Source organism: Dipodomys spectabilis, unplaced genomic scaffold, assembly GCF_019054845.1.
Source record: "Dipodomys spectabilis isolate Male_0828 unplaced genomic scaffold, ASM1905484v1 ptg000009l, whole genome shotgun sequence".
In the NCBI taxonomy this organism is placed as follows: domain Eukaryota; kingdom Metazoa; phylum Chordata; class Mammalia; order Rodentia; family Heteromyidae; genus Dipodomys; species Dipodomys spectabilis.
The window spans coordinates 23,515,712-23,535,683 of NW_024870686.1; the positions used below are offsets into that span (position 1 = coordinate 23,515,712).

Genomic DNA, 19,972 nt, shown 5'->3' on the forward strand with positions numbered 1-19,972 from the left:
AGGCAACACGAGGAATATTATGGTGTTGAGAGAAATTACCCCACCATTAAATATTACTGTGTGTGCTTTCTGATGCATGGAACCCATACAGATAGAATGTTTCAGAATAAGAAAATTCCATAAAACTAAACCATTAAGACGCTTCCTAGGGTGACTGAACATCCTTCTCTTTTCTTAGGCAATATATTTTCTGGTCATTTAAAATAAGCCAGGATCTCTGACTAATACTTCTTCAAACAGGAAGAATTCTGGGAGTCTTTTCACAGTTGGTTATACATTGTGATCATTGTCCTGAAGGTTCTCTCCTCTCCAATTACTTGCAAAGGAAAATCTATTGTTAATGACTATTTCACACTTAATAATGACACTGATGCTTTCCAGCAACCAGGACCAAAAGCCCACGCTGCCATGCCCAGATCTTTGTTGAGAATGAGTTTCCCAATCTCCCAAAACTTTTTCTGCCATGTCTGGCCTTGAGCGACAATCACAACAATCGTGCTTTCCCAAACAGCAAGGTATGAACCAGGTGTAAACCAGGCACTTAACTAAACGACTTTATTTTTTAAGTAGTTTCAGATTCACAGTAGAAATGAGACACTGCTACTGAGATTTCCATGCACCCCTTCTTCCCACACATGTGCATCCTGGTCCTATCTGCATGTTCCCTTAGAGTGTTCCAATCACTGATGAGATAATGAACTGGCAATACACTGGTACTGTGGAGTTTTCTAAATTTCCTAAAGGAGAATCTCTCTCTCTCTCTTCTTATTCCTCCTTCTCTTCTTCCTCCTCTCCCTCCTCCCCCTTCCACCTCCCTCCCTCGCCTTCCTCCCCCTTCATCCCTTCCCTTCCTTCGTCTCTCCTCCTCAGGATTACAGAGTGAATATTTTTCTTCGTCAGAAATGGAATGACCCTCGACTGGCATACAGCGAATACCCTGATGACTCTTTAGATCTTGACCCATCCATGTTGGACTCCATTTGGAAACCTGACTTGTTCTTTGCCAACGAAAAGGGTGCCAACTTTCATGAAGTCACTACGGACAACAAACTGCTAAGAATTTTCAAAAATGGAAATGTGCTTTATTCCATAAGGTGAGACATAGATTAAAATCCCTGATTTTGGTGAAGAAAGAATCATAGGAGATAGTTGTTCTTCTAGTTCTGTTTTTACTTTCTGGTGAGAGTTTTTATTTTTTCAAATTTTCTTTTTTGGTACTGGGGATGGAACCCAGGACGTTGCACTTGCTAGGTAAGTGCTTTGCCACTGAGCTACATCGCAGCCCTCTGGCGAGAGTTTGATATTATCAAGTAACTTATTGTTCACATTTTGTGTTTCTTCACATACTATTTTCTCCGTATGTCGGCTCAATAACAGGCCTAAATCTTACTTCTAGAAAACACATTAATAACTCTTGGAAACCCTCCTTTTAAACAAGTGGCCTAAGTGATTCTTAACATACCAGGTTAGTAAGAGTAATAACACAAATTAAAAGGCAAAGTGGGTCATTCACCTGATTAAAAATTTTCATATATACATCTTTTAAATATTGATAGGTGAAAAAATGGTTTGTTTCTCTGAAATCTATATTTTATACTCTCCTTTTTAGATATCATTGAGCATCTGGGAAATTTTCATCTCTTCTAATATCTACAAAGTGGGGGGTTTGATGATTAAAATTAATGAAGATAAGCAAGCAAAAAAAAAATCACTGTAGCTTCCAAACAAGAGGAAGCAATCATAATATTTATTACAATCTCAAAAAAGATCTCATCTATGGGAGTTATTTACTGTACAGTTCTTAGACAATCACAGAACATTTAGAAAATGATAGCAAAATACCTATAGACATAGTGGTGAATGACTATAATTTTAGCGTTCAAGAGACTGAAGAAGAAAGTTTGTAAGTTTGTGATCACCCTAAGATACACAGAGTTCCATTTTACCTAAGGATATAAACATAACCCTTTATAAAAAACTTTATAAAGCCTAGATCTTTGTCAAAAATTTATGCCAAACTAAAACTATAATTAATACTAAAACATAAACACTAAGCATAGTATTTTTTGAAAGCTGGACTTTAGAGCTCCTTCAACTTTGGCAACACATTAAATATAAAATATAGGTACAGCCTATATAGTAAACAGCTAAATTAGATACTTATAATAATGATATGTTTATGATTTGTATCATATTTGAAATAAAGTATTGCTTTAGAGCCAAGACTGGCCTTGAATGCATAATACCCTACCTCTGACTGCCAAGTGCTGGCATGAAAGGCATCCACAACAATGCCTGTCTTGAATTTGTTCTAAAATAATTAGCTAAAAATTCACAGCTATTTTCTTGATTTACTTCAGTTGTGAAAAACAAGAGGTCAAGAACAGAGTTATGTTAGTTTTCCTAGAATATATTCTTCTTACAGCAATAAAAGACTATTCAAATGTTTACACCACCAGTAGTGACTTTTTTCATTTTTAAATACCTTTTTATTGTAAAAATACTGTACAGAGGGGTTACAGTTACACGAGCAAGATAATGAGTACATTTCCTATCATGCATTTTTCCTCCTCCTTTGTTTTTCCCCTACCCTCCCTTCCCTCCCACCTCCACAACTACACTTTCCCCCTTCACCCCTCTCCCCGCTCATCCTTTTTCAAAATAGTGTCTGTACATCTCATTGTTACAATGAATCAACCTGTATCCCTACTTAAGCATTTTGTTTTTTCCTTTCCCCTTCCCAAGCTAGAGAAGTGTATATATAAGATGCAGGGAATGGACATCAAATACAGTGAAAACAGTTATACCGTGGGGGAGGAACATACAAAGAAACAAAAAATCACTTGGTACATTATAAATATGTTAGAAACAATAGCAAGCAAGAAAAAAACCACTTGTGTCCCTATCTTGGGGTTCATTTTGCTTAACATCATCTTATCTGGTCATATACATAGCTATATTTAAAAAATAAATGTATCAAGCTGGGGTTAATATAGAGGATGTAGGCTTAAATTGAGCTCCTTCTATTTTATCTCTCTTTTATATTTCCTTTTGATACCATCCTGTCAGGAATGGAGAAATCTGATTGGGAGTTGTCTTCCCAATATCAAGGCTGCTTTTATTTTTATTTATTTTATCATATATTTATTTAGTTTATTTAACAACTCTTCACCTTAAGTCAAAAAACAACAGGGAAAAAAAAAGTGGTACCACCTCGATCCGTCTCCCAGGCCAGCAAAGCTCAACTGGGTAGCTTAGACTTCCAATCTCTTTAGCCTAGAATGATATATTCCAACACTTGTGCCAAGCTGGTATCAGTGAAGCATAGGGAGCTGCATTTCGATTTGCATTCTCCCCAGCCAATAATGAGCCAGACTTACTGACCCTACATAGACAAGGGACCCTCACACACCCAATCCCCAGTGGTAAATCAGGATTTTTAAACAATGGACATAACAAAACCACTTCCAATATGGTGCCAACAGAGAAATGGAAGTCAATAGAGAGGCTAGGAAATCCTGACTTCCAAAATTTACTTGGAAGTAACAAAAATGCAGTTCCCCTTTGTTCTAATGGAGCAGTGTCAGAGAAAACCAGTTGAACCAGAAATCTTAACAAGATCTGGAGTCAAAAAAATATATAAAAAATATGTAGGCTTCAATCAAAAATCATTACCCAAAAGACTGGAAAGACCTCAAACTGAGTGGGAAAAAAAGAAAGAACTGTAACAATGAACAAGAAGACTATGGCCATGAAAAAAAATGCTTCTATGAACACTTGCAAATATATTTGAGGCAAATGAGAAACCTCACCAAACAGAGGCTGTGAAGTAGAACCAAAAGAAAATTTTAGAACTTTAAAAATTACAATATCTAAAATAAAAACTCCATGGATACACTCAACAGAAAAATTGAAAACAGAAAGAAGAATCACTGAATAATAAAATAGAATATTAAATATTATTCAAAATGAGCAACTAAGAAATAATGGGTTAGGCAAAAGGGATAGAATCACTGGGGCTTGTGGGAAAATAACATAAGTCTAGAATTAATGTTGAGTATCAGATACAGTGGGAAAGATATATGGAGCTAAAAAATTGGAGAAAATAATGGGTAAAGTTTTTTTAATAAATTTTGTAAATGGCACAAACCTATAGAGCCAAGTCTGTAAACAAGATAATGTCAAAGAGATTTCTATGGTGAAATATAACACAGAACTAAATGCAAATCTTGAAAGTATTGTGAGAATAATAACATTATACTTACAAAGATATAATACTTGAAATGATAGGCTTTTATTTATTTTTTATCAGAAAGCATTCAGAGCAGAGAGAAATGGCACAATTTTTTTCATGTACTGAGAGAAAAAAGAAACTTCCTTGCTAGAGTCTAGTAACCAGTGAAAATATCTTTCCAGAATGAAGAGAAAACTGAGAATTTCCTGGATGAAGAAAAACTTATAAAAAAATCACAAGTAGATATATCATGAAAATATGTATGGGGAAGTTGATAAATGGAATGAAAATGGTAAAAGTAGGAATATACAAATATTAAGACAACTAGCCTACAACTAGCAAAGGCAAAAAGAGACCTAATAGGAAACAAACTAATACTTTCTTTTCCTTGAAAGTTAAAGAAAACATTATAATTTTACAGAAGGAAAACTAAAATACCAAGTGAAACAATATTTTTATAAACATATTGAGAGAAAATAACAATACTGGTAATTTTTAGTGCTGCCTAGTATGTTTTTGATTTTTTTAATTCTACCATACTAACTGGGGAAATGGCTTGTGAATATATATACATATATATATACACATATATATGTTTAATTTTGTTGTAAAGGTGACATATACAGGGGTTATAGTTACATAAGTAAGGTAATGGATACATTTCTTTTTGAACAATGTTACCCCCTCCCTCATTTTCTTCTGCTTCCTCCCCCCCACTTTCCCCCTCAAGTTGTAAATTTCATTTCCAACATAGTGTCTAGTGAGTACAACTAATAGCTCTGCGAATGATCATAGAAAATAATGCTTATCAAAATGAACTCCATGAAATGGTAAGTGCTTTTTTTTTTTAAGTGTACTGTTTGCAGTTCTTTCTTCTTCACTCCCTTTGCTTTATTCCCTGTTGTCACTGTTTGTGCTTTCTGTACTCTTTGTCTTGTATGTAAGTTTATCTGATTTGGGGAAGGGAAGGGTAATCATAGACATGGTGGGAGGGACACAGGGTGAACCAAAGCTGGGTGTTAGTGGCTCATGCCTGTAATCCTAGCTACTCAGGAGGCTGAGATCTGAGGATCACAGTTCAAAGCCAGCCCGGGCAGGAAGCTCTGTGAGACTCTTATCTCCAGTTAACCACCAGGAAACCGGAACTGGTGCTGTGATAGAGTGATAGAGTGATAGAGTGATAGCCTTGAGCTGAAGAGCAGAGGTACAGCTCCCAGGCCCAGAGTTCAAGCCCTACGGCAGACAAAAAAAAAGTGAACCAATGCAACAGTAAATGTAAATATTTAAAATTTCACTTATCCTTCAATTTGATAATGCTATTTCTAGGAACCAAAATTACATATGCATTCATATGTACAGAAAACATACTGAAAAAAGACGTCTGCTACAGAAATGAGTGCCATCAAGAACAACAAAATAACCTGTCATTAAGAAGCACATGGTTGAACATAGTAATAGTCCCATGTCAAGAAATAAACTGCATTAAATAGACCTGAAAGCATTCACAAGGAACAGATTCTAAGATGCTGTAACTTTAAGGGAAATTGTTTTATGCTTATTTGCTTTAGTATCTTTACCCAGGCACTAGCAGCTCATGTCTATGATCCTAGCTACTCAGGAAGGTGAGATATAAGGATCTCTCTGGAAACTAGCCCAGAAAAGACAAATCTGAGAGATTCTTACAAATCCTTTAAGATTGTAGGACAATTCATCATTCACATCTTTGTGGAAATTATGGTGTAAACAAACCCACAAAACTAACACTTATATCAAAGTACAGTGTGCAGTTGTGTACACTGTACGTGGAGTGGGAATACCATTAAGTTTGTGTGAGTTCATTCTCTGATGATCTCAGGACACAGAATTCACTCACTGAGACATTTGCTAGAACTTACCACCTCTTTAAGCCACAAATGACTGCCTCTGCAGATCAATGTAATAATTTTACATGGATGGAAACAATTGGCTGAGATAACAAACTATAGACATGAGCACTGGGACTGAGGCAGCACTAAAGGGGAACTATACATTTTACTATTTGTACATTAATATGGTGATTTATATAGTAGTTATACATTAAATATATATATATATAAAGGGTAGAGTTTATTCATATATGACCTTGATTTTTAATTCCTTTGTGCTATAGATGCAAAGCACAAAGATCTAGGATGGAATATATAGAAAGCAAGTTTAATTCCTTCTCTGCTGATTTATGAATTATTTTTATGGGGCTGGACGGTGCACTTAAGTGGTAGAGTGCTTGCTCATATGTGTTCAGTGCCCAGCATATATGTGTATGTATGTATGTATGTGTGTGTGTGTGTGTGTATATATATATAACTGGTATATATACATATCTTTTTACTGATATATAGAGATATATAAAAATACATGCTCATATATATGTAAAAAGTGTTTTCTTTTTATCATTGTATTAAAGTCCTCATTTACTTCAGACAGGTTCAGAGTAATGATTTAATTTTCTTCTTTTGAAAATGCTAGAAACAGAGGTTACATTTACATGACTGTCCTAAGATATATATATATATGTATATATATACATATATATATATATCATCAGGTGCCAGTGGCTCAAACCTGTAATCCTAACTACTTAGGAAGCTATGTCTTAGGATTTCAGTCCATAGCCAGCTCCAGGCCCCCCCCCTCTCCATATAAAACCAAGTTATATAGTACATTTGGGGATAGTACATTTTGCAGTTAGAATATATAGTTTCCATGGGCAGAATTAACATTGAGTATATGCGTGTTCTAATTATGCTCAATAATATTATAAGTTTTGCTCGACCTGAGAACTGTCAACATTTAGAGCATACTAATAAGCTTTTGATGGGCAAGGAAAGTGGCTCAGTGAGAGTGCTTGCCTTGCATGCATGAGGCCCTGGGTTCGATTCCTCAGCACCACATAAGCAGAAAAAGTCAGAAGTGGCACTGTGGCTCAAGTGGTAGAGCACTAGCCTTGAGCTGAAGAGCTGAGGGACAGGGTCCAGGCCCAGAGTTCAGGCCTCACAACCAACAAAAAAAGAGAAAAAGAATATAAACTTTTTCTTTTTTCCATACTGGTGAATATAACAGAATTTATAAGCTGGAGCATATTTGTATCAGAAGTCTCTTATTAACAATACAATGTCTTCAAATGTTAAAGCCATTAACTCTATGAATCCTGTAGCTTTCCTAAATAGAATGGACCATTTTATTAAGCAGATTGTAAAATCTCAAGATTAGAACTGTACTGAAGCACTTAATTACTCCAATTTAAGTTCATTATGCTAGAAAATAATAAAAGTTACTTAAAGTTAACGAATTTTAATATCATTAGTGAGACCTTAAAACTGAGTTCCTTAGAAATACCCAAGTATTTTGCCTTGAATTACAGGAGTAAAATTGAATTTGTGTCTATTATAAATGGAGCCATCCATTTTGAATAGCCTTTATCTCTTTTAATACTTGGAGGAAAGCAAGGGGATAATTCAGAAATGGATCTTTTGTCTTTCAGTATGAATTTAAATGAAACAGATGCTCTCTCAGCTCCTAGTCTTTGCTGAATCCTGGCTCACATGATCAAAGAAAAAAATCATTTATTTGTGAGTTGTTTTTGGAAATCTCACAGGACTTTGAAATCTTCAATTGCTTCAAATGTTCAGTTTCTTTGTTAACAAAAACTGTGTTAGATAGGAGAAAAAAAAATCTTGTTCAGTTTGCAAATGGAGCCTCTGTGGTGGTTCAGGCAAGCCAGGCTTTCCTGCTTGCTTATTTAATAAAAGCAGCAGCAGGTCCTGAGAAGTGCAACCTCTTAAACTCAAACATTTGCATTTCCTCTTTAAACACATTAAAACAACCAAGAAGACTGAATAAGGGATAACAAGATGAAAGGAATGAAAATGAAGTCAACAACTGACAAGTGATGACAACTTCATCTTTGAAGTTTCAAAATAATGTACTTGAGAAAAGTAACTCAATGGACAGATATAGAGGAGAGCTAAGCCAGGTGGAGGAACGCCTAGAGGAAAACAGTATCTTAAAACTTTTAGAAATTGGAGAAAGCAGAGGGAGAGAGGGAGAGAGACAGAGAACTAATCTGAACCACTCTGAATCGTCTCTTTCCCTATTTCCTGACTCAAGTTCTTCAATTAAGATAAAGATGACCTTTTTGTCTTTCCACCTTGGTAGAAGGCAAACATCAGAGAAGTTCTTCTGAAAGTTCAACAGCTAAAACTGCCTAACATAAAAAGGTGTAGGTGCATATACATGAAGTGGTAACATCCCTGATCAACCCCCAAATGCTGAAAGCCAGACTCAACTTCCTCTGAGCAGCAGGCAGGAAATGGATCTATGCGGAAACAAAGTTGCCAAGTGAAAGCAGGGCTCACCTATTACCATCACATCCTATAGCTAAGGCCATTGCTCAAGAAACACCTGCTACCAAAACACTCTTTAAAACAGATATTTGTGGGTATCCTGTAATATATTTTTCAAAGTGGATACCAGGGGAAAAACATTCAGAGGGGGAAAAATTACAGAGAAAATATATGCAGAAAGAGAACATTATACCCATGAGAACATTTCAAAGCAGAGGGGTATTTTTAAAAATTTCTAGTCTGGTGTAGTGACTGCTGCTTGTTATCCTAGCTATTTGGAAGACTGAAATCAGAAGGATAGAGGTTCAAGCCAGCCAAGGAAAATATTTAAAAGATTCCATCTCAATCAATAAGAAGTGGAAGAAGTTGTATCTGCCTGTCATCCCAGTTCTGTGGGAAGAATAAACAGGAGTATCATGGTCCAGGCCAGCCTGGCATAAAGAGAGACCTTATCTCAAAACTGCTTAAAGCAAAAAGGGATGGGGGTGTGGTAGGATGAAAGCAAATACAAAGACTTCAGTCCAAGCCTCAGTGTTGGGGAAAAACAGTTTCTAGCTAAAAGAGCCAATTGAATGCATGAAGAGATACTTCCAAGTAAGCAAAAATGAAGATCTTCAGGAAACTGAGAGAAAACACTGGAGGGAAGTCAGTAGGATGTGTTCAAGATAAACGAAGCAATCTCCTATAAAGTAGAACCAAGGTACCAAAAAAAAGTTAAGAGGACAAAAAGGATGTAAAAATCGGGACATTAACGCACATTTCCAATGTGTGACTGAAATGGAAAAGAGAAGATTGAAGAAGAAAGACTTCCATGAAACACAGAATTGGCAAGTTCCTGCCTGATTTAACCATGGAGAAAGATTTTGCAACTCTGTTGGAGAAGTGAATTTGAGTCAGTAGTAAGAATGTAAACTTAGTGACTATTGAAATGAGATACTTACCAAAATGTTTTACAAGAATTGTGATTACAGTAAACAAACAAGCTTACTCACAAAAATAATTGCTTCTTCATAACATATAAACACTCAGTATTCAACCACAAATGCTTACAAAGCATTCTAATGCCCCATTTTTAAAACTAGACATTTGAGTATTAAGCATACTAGGAGTATTAACAAATTCTTATACTTCTCCTGAAGGATATTAATAGAAATTTTCAACTATTTACCAAAAAAATGTATCATATTGCAATTATACAACATGAATATAAATGGCATCCAAATAGCTGAAGAAAAGTTAGAAATTAGAATTTAGGAGTGCATAGAGAAAACTGATAACTATTTTATGATTCATGGACCTATTTGAAGTTGTAAATGATGTACATGGATTACATTTATAAGTGTTGAATACATTAGGCTTCAAGTGACATTTTTGGAAGCACATACATGGCTTCTAAATGATGATGTTTGGATCTGTATTTTGTTCTAGTGATAAAGCTGGCCTATTTCTATTGCTTGAATGCTCCCTCCTGACTCAGAGACAAAGGAATGTGTTACTCAGGATCAGTAAGCAGCATGAACATCAGCATACTGCCTTTCTGTCTCTCTGGCCCTCAAGTTCTCTCTGAGATGATGCAGTGTACTTAGCTGGACCTCACAACATCACAGACAGTTGGTCTGTGTCACAACTGTGAAAGAGAGCTCAGACAAGCCACCGCTTTTAGAGTGAGCAGTAACCAAGCCTTCTCTCTCCCCAAGAGAGCGATGGTATTTCATGTCAGGAAAATTAGCCCGTGAGTAAACAAGCATGAGAAATAGCTTAGGTAAACTAATGATCGTGGTCTTGCAATCTTAGTCTGCTCAGCAAGAAGTGTAGGCAACCCAGAGAGAGAGGAAGACTGATGGTCTCTTTCAATCCAGATGCAAACTCTGCTGTTACCAGCTGTAATCTGGGGCAATTCACATGAAAGCCTCGTTATTCTTACATGGATGATAATGATAATACTACTTATCCGGAGCCTAAAATGAATACAAAACAGCACATTGCTAGAAATACAATAAGCACAAATATTGTGGATGTGTGTGTGTGCATGTGTGCATGCATGTGTATTAGTCCTAACACTTGAATTCAGTGCATAAGTGCTATCCTTAAGCTTTTTTGGGTTCAAGGCTAGCCCTACCACGTGATCCACAGCTCTACTTCCAGCTTTTCGGTGCTTAATTGGAGCTAAGAGTCTCAGACTCTCGTGCCCTGGTCTTCAAGCTACTAGGGTTATAGGTGTGAGCCACCAGCTCCCAACTAACTGTTGTTATTTTTATATTTTTAAAAATCAAAATGAAAATATCAATAAATCTGGTGTTTTCTAGAATCCATAAATCAGCACTGAGTTTTTCCCCCCAAACCCTTAAGTAAGCCTTAATGTTATAAACACTTATAAACAGTGGCTGGCAGTACTCTGAATCATAGATTATGAAAGCATACCTTGGGCAGTGAAATATTACATACTGCTTACTTGACTAAGACACAAACGCTTACAATTTTACTACTCATATCACAGAAGAATTCTTGTTTCAAAAAGTAGATTACAAGCCAGTTACCAATGACTTACACCTGTAATCCTAGCTACTCAGGAGGCTGATACTTGAGGATTACAGTTCAAAATCAGCCCAGGCAGGAAAGTCCGTGAGACTTTATCTCTAGTTATCACCAAAGGACCACAAGATTTTTTATCTCAAGTGGTAGAACACTAGTCGTGAGCAAAAAAGCTCAGGGGCAGTAGTACCCAGGCCATGGATTCAAACCTGATGGCTGTCTCACACACACACCACACACACACACACACACACACACACACACACACACACACACACACACACACACACACACACTAACAAAGGGCTGGGCATATGGTTCAACATGGAAGCTTTTCTAGCCATCATAGGCCCTGAATCCTAACTTCAGGACTAGTCCCCCCCAAGTCAAATGTTACCAGGGAAATTATATCAAAGATGTTAAACACAGCAACTCTTGTTCATTATCCTTATTTCCTAAATACAATTTCCTTGAAATTTATTAAAAAATTAGCATTTGTTCATATGATGTATATTCATTTTTCAACATTGACAGATGTTAGCTTTCCAACAGAAGAGCAAACGTACTTCAGTGAATGCTGTCTGCTATTAAGGAAATGAATTTAGGATACTGTAGAATGTATGTCACAAGATGATCTGGAAAGAGTGTACTCAGAGAATGTTGTATTCACATCATCATTCTACAGGTACCATCATCAATGCTGAGATGGCTTTTGTGATGAGCAAAGATGTGTACTTATCTCTAAGAGTAAATGGTGACATAATGTTGGAATTACTTCATATAAACACATCTTAATCTCCCTTCAGTTACTTCAACTATTAATCTATTCTATGATGTATTGAAACTATTTATAAAACTTAGAAAGTCACTCATGGTAGAATGTCAAATAATCTAAAGTCCCTGGGGAAATGCTCTATACATTTTATAGTTTTTAATATTCCTCTTCATTTCTCTTGAAAGCATGATGCAGGTTTTACTATAAATTTAATAGTTAGTAGCATACATTACTAGTAATGCCTTATGTCATTTCTTGTGTTATTCGAACTGAGAGAAATTTTAAAAAATGGTATATTCATTTCTGAACCTATTTTCACAAAATGTTTTTGAGAGGCAATATACTCAAAGATGGAGAGCATGGAATCTTGAACTAGACCCCAGGGCTCTAAATCCTGTGCTATCAATTTCTTCTGTGTAGTGTCTAGTGAATTAATTAACCTCTACCCTTTTCTCATCTGTAAGATAGTGAAATGCATCTATGTGTCTTATAAATTGGTATTACAGAATCAATGTTATCTTCTATGAAGTATTTGGATTGCTGCCTATCTTGGTATAAGGGCTATAAATCTGATCCTTACTAGGAATATTTCAAAGCCCTGATTACTTTGCTGACTAAGAGGCCATTTTCCTTATGGTATCAAATTTAGAAGTATTTGGAAAACTATTTTCCATAAAAAGTCTGTCACAGAATTGAACACTTTTTAAAACTTTAATTAGTAGTTGAGGTAGATTTCTGTAGTTTAGGGAGAGCTGTTTGAAAACATAGGCAAATTATGAAATTTTGTTGAGATCAACTGTTTTACAAAGATGATAAATCAGCTTTCTTAACATCACTACCTCAGTAAGCCAAGATGTCTTAGAGGAAAACAAGAAATATCATTTCCTGTTTATGTGTCTTGTCTCTCTGAAAGAGAACTCGGTGTCCTTACATGAGAAGATATTCATTTCTAAAACAGTAGAATTGCCCCCTTGATTTCGTTTTCTTTTGATGTGGTCAAGACAGAGTTTTAATTTATCCATAATGTTTTCATCAAGAAATTCAGGATCACATCCACCAAGTTGACAAATATTTTTCATCAACAGGCTGTTAAAGAAGCATTGTACCTTAAACAAAAGAAAGCAACGTCAAACAAATGTATTTTTTTTCAGGATACAATTTATGATAGTTCTACAAACTGGTTTTCTTTGCCAAATAATTCCTTTCAAGTGGTAATTTTTCTTTTTAGGATTACGTAATATCTCTCATTTTATGCCAGAAAAATAGACAGGATATGAATTTGACATCACACACAGGGCAGAGTATGGAATGGCCTCTGCAGTGCTATTTACTTCCCCAGAAGATCAGGGGATTTGGCAAGTTGACATTTGAAACCAGCTGGCTGAGAGCCTTGCATACTTGAGAAATTAATGTGTTTAGATTTCCAAATGAACATGTGCATATTCTTCTAATAAACCTGTTCACAAGGCAGAGAACATTGTGTCCACCTAGATTTTAGAATTGCCCTTCTAAAGAGAGAATTTCATAAATCAACACAATTTCTTACAGGATTATTTGGCCTAGCTGAACCAGAGGTCTTTGAATAATGGACCCCATGAGGTATTTTAGTACTTGTGGACTGAAATGAATTACCAAATGGTTCTCCTGGGACTTACTCTAAAAAACTGTGTCTCTCTGTATCTGCACCTTATGTCTGTAGCCTATCTAAAAAAAGTCTTTTTTTAAAAAAAAGAATGCACTTAAATTAAGTAGTGTTGCTGGTTATGGTTGTTGTTGTTAAAGCTTAAAATCTTCTCTCATTCATCGTTGTATTCCCACCTCACACTGGAGAAGGGTAAGTAGAGGAGGGAAAGAATAGGAGCATGTAATAATAGTTACTAATCACTAATATATATTCAGTATTTTCTCTGTGTCAAGCACTTGTCAGAACACCTTATATGTACAAATGCATGTACTGTTACATCAACCCTAGAGTAGGTCCTATTAATTCTACTTGGAGCTGAGGAGGTTGTAGACTGTTGACGCTGAGGTTTAGGTAGACAAATCCTTGAGATTATTTTCAGTAAAAGAGGCCAGCTAAGCCAGTGTCAAGGCTTCATGCTTGTAATTCTAGCTCCTCAGATGGCTGAGATCTGAGGATCACAGTGCAAAGCCAGCCCAGGCAGGAAAGTCCAAGAGACTCTAATCTCCTTTTAACTACCAAAAAGCCAGAAATGGGGCTGCTGTGGCTCAGAGTGGTAGAGCACTAACTTTGAGCACTTTTAAAAGCTCAGGCACAAAATACATACATACATACATACATACATACATGCATGCATGCATAAATATTCACATACATACTCACACATGCATGTATGAGTGTATACATATCTAAAAAGGTCTGCTAGAGAGTTTCTCTCATTCTTGGTAAATCTAAAGCTGTCTTAGTAACATATTTTTCTAACAAAAAGTATTCAAAAGTGATGGATAATGAGGAATACCAATATATCAGTGCTTTCTGGAGCTGTGGGGAATGCTGGCACACACCGTCTAGGTTATCCTTGGTGTAGCTCAAAAGCAGAACTTCGTTTGGTGGGCATGGGTCACACATCCTGGTTCTGATGAGAATGGAGAAATGCCACAGCGGGGAAAATGATTCCATGAACTGAAGTTTCAAATTCTCCTGATTTGCTCCACTAACTCCTGCTGCATCTTTATTGACTATTTCCTTTGCATAGTTACAAAGAAGACTAAAATGTGTGGCACTGCTGAGTACCACTGACTTATGCCCGTAATCCTAGCTAATTGGAGAGTCTGAGATTTGAGGATCCCCACTTTGAGACCAGCCATGGCAGGAAAGTCCATGAGATCCTTATTTCCAATTAACCAGCAAAAAGCCAGAAGTAGAAGTGTTGAAGTAGTGGTAGAGCAGTAGCCTTCATCAAACAACCAAAGGGACAGTGTCAGGACCTGAATTCAAGCCTCAATACCAGCACAAAAAATAAAAATAAATAAATAAATACATAGTAGACCATTTCAGTACTCAGTTTTCCCATGGCTAAAATACTAACTCTCCTTAGTACTTCTCTATTAAATTTTCTGTTAGTGTGATTTGGGAGAAAATTTACCTTTGGAGATTTCATATTTATTTTATAGCATTTACTCTCTTTGTAATTTATCTTTTGGAAGTCTGGGTCTAGAAATATAGGTCCCTTCTAGACCTCCACAGTCCTCTCAGAAGAAATAAATAAATGTCATGGGAATTTTATATATAAGTTTCCTGCAAGCCTGCCCGCAAACAAACTTTTGTCTAGGGGTATAACTTTTTAACAGTAAACAATATACCTTAGCTAGAGAAAAATGACATCTGAATAGATGCTGTTCACTTCCAAAGTAACTTTGTTTTCCCCCACACAATAGACTATTAATAGCATATCACAAATTTCCTTTAAAATAACTTACTTTGAATTCTTTCAGGTTAACATTAACACTTTCCTGTCCAATGGATCTCAAGAATTTTCCAATGGATGTACAAACATGCATTATGCAACTGGAAAGTTGTAAGTATGAATAACTTACTTTTTCTCAGAATGCTTTGAAAAGATATGTGAAGCCATCAATGGTTCAGATAGACTTGTAATTTTTATTTCAGTCATATATTGACAAAAATGTTCATGTTTCAGATATTGATAGTAAGAATATCTGCCAACATATGCACTCTATATTTCTGAACAAATTGAGGATCCTGAAAAAAGTTTATAAGCTTGAAAATCAAACATAAGAATGCATACAACAAGGGTTGGGAAGGTGGCTCAGTGGTAGACTGCTTGCTTTGCATGCATGAGGCCCTGGGTTTGATTTCTCAGCATCACATAAGCAGAAAGAGTCAGAAGTGGAGCACTGTGGCTCAACCGGTAGAGCTCTAGTCTTGAGCTGAATTGCTCAGGGACAGTGCCCAGGCCCAGAGTTCAGGCCCTATGACCCACAAACAGAAAAAAAAGACTACATACAACAGCCAAAGTAGAAAGGACAATAATCATAAAAAAGCTACCATTTAATTATTGAGTGCCAACTATAGACCAAGCCTTCTGCGCATATCACTTCTCTTTTATATTTAAAACAGAGATTTTGTTATCCCAGTGTTTTCTGATGTGGAAAGGACTAGTTTGTGTGACTGGGTATTTACCTCAAAGGTATAATTTTTTTAATGACAGTTCTTCTGATTCCAAAGTTTATGTCTCTCCCATTAATTGGTTTTTGTAATTTTACTGGAATGTGATATGTGTGTGTGTGTGTCATCTAAGAAGAAGACATTTCTTATAGTTTACCAGAGATCAAGCATTCTTGTAAGGTCCTTCTGTAACATTGGATCCATATTTATTACTGACTAATGTTAACACAGATGAGAAGTCAGGTGTAGTCAACATATGTAGTCAACCCTCCTTTACTGTTTGTGATATCATACAAAAAACATTTGATATGCAATATTTCTCTTGTGTGACTACATATCTTGGGAGAGGGGCAGGGATGGGTGTCGGTTATGACATCTTCCCTTAAGAAAACTGAAAATGAATCTTGGTACTTCAGGCAACTCTTGTAATGTGGTGGAGTTGTCACTAGATGGCGCCCATACTTTGTAGGGGAACATCACCCACCCAACTCATTCCCCACCCAATATTGCTTTTCTTAAAGAAGTGGAAATACCAATCTCTCTGATTGATAACTCTGGCTTATAACATTTAAATGTATTATTTGCACAAGTAGATGTTAAACATTAAACAGACATTGATAAAATGCTAAAGTAAGAGGGGAAAGTAAAAGAATTTGCTACTTAGCAATATAAATGGGAACGTACTCAGGGTAGAATTTGACCTATACTATAAAGAAAAGCAATTTGAGGACAGGTTGACTGCATACTTTGATTGCCATGCTGGGTATAGAAGAACAAAACAAAACATGAATACAGTAATCTTTTGGTGCCACAATTGCTAAGCAAGGGATTGTGGTTGTTATTCAATAGACAGTGAAGTAATGATCAAGATTCACACAGAAAGAAATTTATTTAGCCAATGCTATACCTCTTACAGGTTATTTTACCAAATGAGCTAAGATTGTTTAAGACGTTTTCATAAGATTCTAGAAAAAGAGAAAGTAGGAATAAATATCAGTGATAGGAATGGTAAAAATAATAGAGACTGAGACAAAGTAGATAAAAGTAGAGATAAAGAGATTGGATGTATGAAATCATAACACGATTCCAGCACAAAGAGTAAAAGTTGATGGAAATATGAAAAAATCCAATCTCGATATGTGTGAAGTTTGGGAAATGTAGGTACATGGCTGGAAGGAAGATTTAGAACTGAAGATAAACTGCTAGAGGCCAGGTCCATAGTGATTCAGTGATTCAATTGAACTTGTTGATGAAGGCAATTAGGGAAGAAAGCAAAACAAGAACCGTAAAGCAAAAGCAAGAGCAGATCCCTAAGAAATGCCTGCATTTGGAGGTCATTTGGGAGAAATTCCGGAAGAATTGTCATACCTGACAAAATAAATAGAATTTTATTCAATCTTTAAGGAGAAGGAAAGGATGAGATCTGCTTAAAAATATCAAGCACTAAAAATATTTTAAAGAATTGATAAAAGAACTACTATTATTATTGATAAAGACCAAGTTGAGTAGGTTAATCAGAGTCAACACTAGACGTCAAAAAAGTTGAAGGAAAGAGACGGGAAGGATAGGAGGAAGGGAAGGAAGGAAGGAAGGAGGGAAGGAAGGAAGGAAGGAAGGAAGGAAGGAAGGAAGGAAGGAAGGAAGGAAGGAAGGAAGGAAGGAAAGAAGGAAGGACAACAAAGAAATTTTGAGCTGGAACCCAAAATGTTGTTTTATCAAATGACAAATAGAATGGAAGAAAATAAAATACAATAAAATGCTATATATATATATATATATATATATATATATATATATATAAGAATAAGAAGTAAAACAGCTCTCAATATTACATTGAACAAAATAAATGAGTGTTAAGGTCACATAGAAAATCGATTCTTGATCTAGATGTAATACATATTCAAACCAAACACTATATTGTCAACTAAGCATTTATTTTTTTAATTAGGAAGAGAAAATAGAAAAAATATGTAATTGTAAACTACATCTAAGGAAAAACAGAAATATATTTATATATGTAAATATATAGTCTTAATAGGACTTTTTGCAGGGTTTGGTAAACATTTCAAAAGAAAATTGATAACTGTGGAATTATACAATTAGTAGTTAAGGCAAATGAAAGTCCTGGTGATGATTTTGCACAATTATTTCCTAATAATCTCTACTGTTTTCTAAGTTGTTTCATAATTTAAAAGTCTGGATGAGGCTCAAGATAATATTGTGTTTTTTATTGGCCTACTCAGAGATACATATGGTTCTTGTTTTCTTGTTACTTCAACCTCTGGAGTTATAATGTTGAGTAGAAACCAAAACCCCAATCAAGATAAAAAATATTCACTGATAAACTAGCTACTTACAAAATAAATCAGTTAAAACATTAAATATTTTGTTGTACAAAATACCAATATGTAAGATTTCATTATCTGCCCATGTCTTTGTAGTTGAATTATTTTTCATTATCAGATATTCTCACCATGTAGAAATATGAATAAAATATGAATAAAATTAGCAATATGAGAGGTTATTGTCACAGTAGTTTTATATCCTTCATATTTATTATCTGATTTAATTCTAATTATGATTTAGTGAATATTTCCATTTCAAAAACAAGCAAATGAGGATTAGAGAGGAGATGCAACTTTGCCAGATTCGTAGGCCTCAAAGTGGATACAGCTACAAATTAATAACCCCCACCTTATCACACAACTGTCAATCATTTTTTAATCTGTGTAATGAAATATGTGTGCCTTGTGAATGGTATTGTTAAAGTTTTTTCTAGTCAAAGAGGCTCAGTACTTCCATTTGCTTTTGTATACTTAGACTGCGGTTTCCACCTGGCCTTTTGCTCTCCCTTGGTTGTTTAAAATTGGTCTAAACCACGCCCTGTAGAGTAGGAGCTCTTATGATGGCAGCACCAATCATTTTGTGTTTTTAAAGTCAATATGTATATGTGACAGATGGCTGCAAAACCTTTGACTCAGGCTATAGCTACAATCAGCTAAATGCCACAAACAAGTTCTATGTCCATTCCATATTTTCCTAAGGGTCTCATTTGAATAAATATATTATTATAAATACACTATTTTTAATATTTGCTTAAATAGTCTTAAACTATAATTCTGTTTGATGATTCATAGTTATCCTGATTGTCCAGAAAATTGGATACCATATTACTACACAGTCAACAGAGGGTGAGCGTTAAAAACCTGCAACAATGCTGCACAGATATTCTTAATGATTTAATCATTGCTGAGAAAAATGCTGTTGTAAATTCAGTAGACATCAGATAGACAGTCATCAATGACTACTGATCGAATCATTTGTGAAATCTTTGTTCATAAGGGTACAATTCATCAAACAACTTGCTGAAGACATATTCATAGTATGACTTAATGTTCCAGTATAACTGGTAATAAGATCAAGGCACAATATTAATGTGGTATGACTTCATTTATGATTCTAATGCTGGCCTCTACTTATTGCAACTTTTCCTGCTTTACCCACTTGCAAATAAAATTTATTCTAGAATTGTCTGGATTTGGTATTAAGCACCCTTATCTCTAATTCACAAACTCTACCTACCAATAAACTTTAATAGGTTCTCAGAGTTAACCTCTTAATTGTGCTACAATTTTTTAAATCACCCATCTGAGATTTATTGTAGCTTTAGTAATGTAATACACAAAATATCTCCATTTTCTTCAGAGAGAAGACAAGGAAAGAAGTTAATTATTTTCTCCTAGCAATGTTCCCACCCCTTCTCTATTTTTACAAAAGTAAACAATCTGTTTCTTGTTTGTATTTCAATGCTAATATCGATAAAACTAAACATGAGGCCTGAATACATAAAGTATTTTAAATTTTTTTTATTTTTTTCTCCTTGACCTATTACTATCAAG

General features: G+C 35.4%; 1 protein-coding gene across 2 annotated transcripts in view; it reads left to right on the plus strand.

The window, feature by feature from the left end:
- Positions 1-19,972, plus strand: part of Glra3 (glycine receptor alpha 3) — a 119,419-nt gene that overhangs the window by 62,906 nt on the left and 36,541 nt on the right. For both annotated transcript variants that reach the window (XM_042701501.1, XM_042701506.1), the window contains exons 4-5: positions 871-1,094; positions 15,380-15,462. In XM_042701501.1, the coding sequence (XP_042557435.1) occupies positions 871-1,094; positions 15,380-15,462 (307 nt within the window). The remainder of the gene's footprint in view (positions 1-870; positions 1,095-15,379; positions 15,463-19,972) is intronic.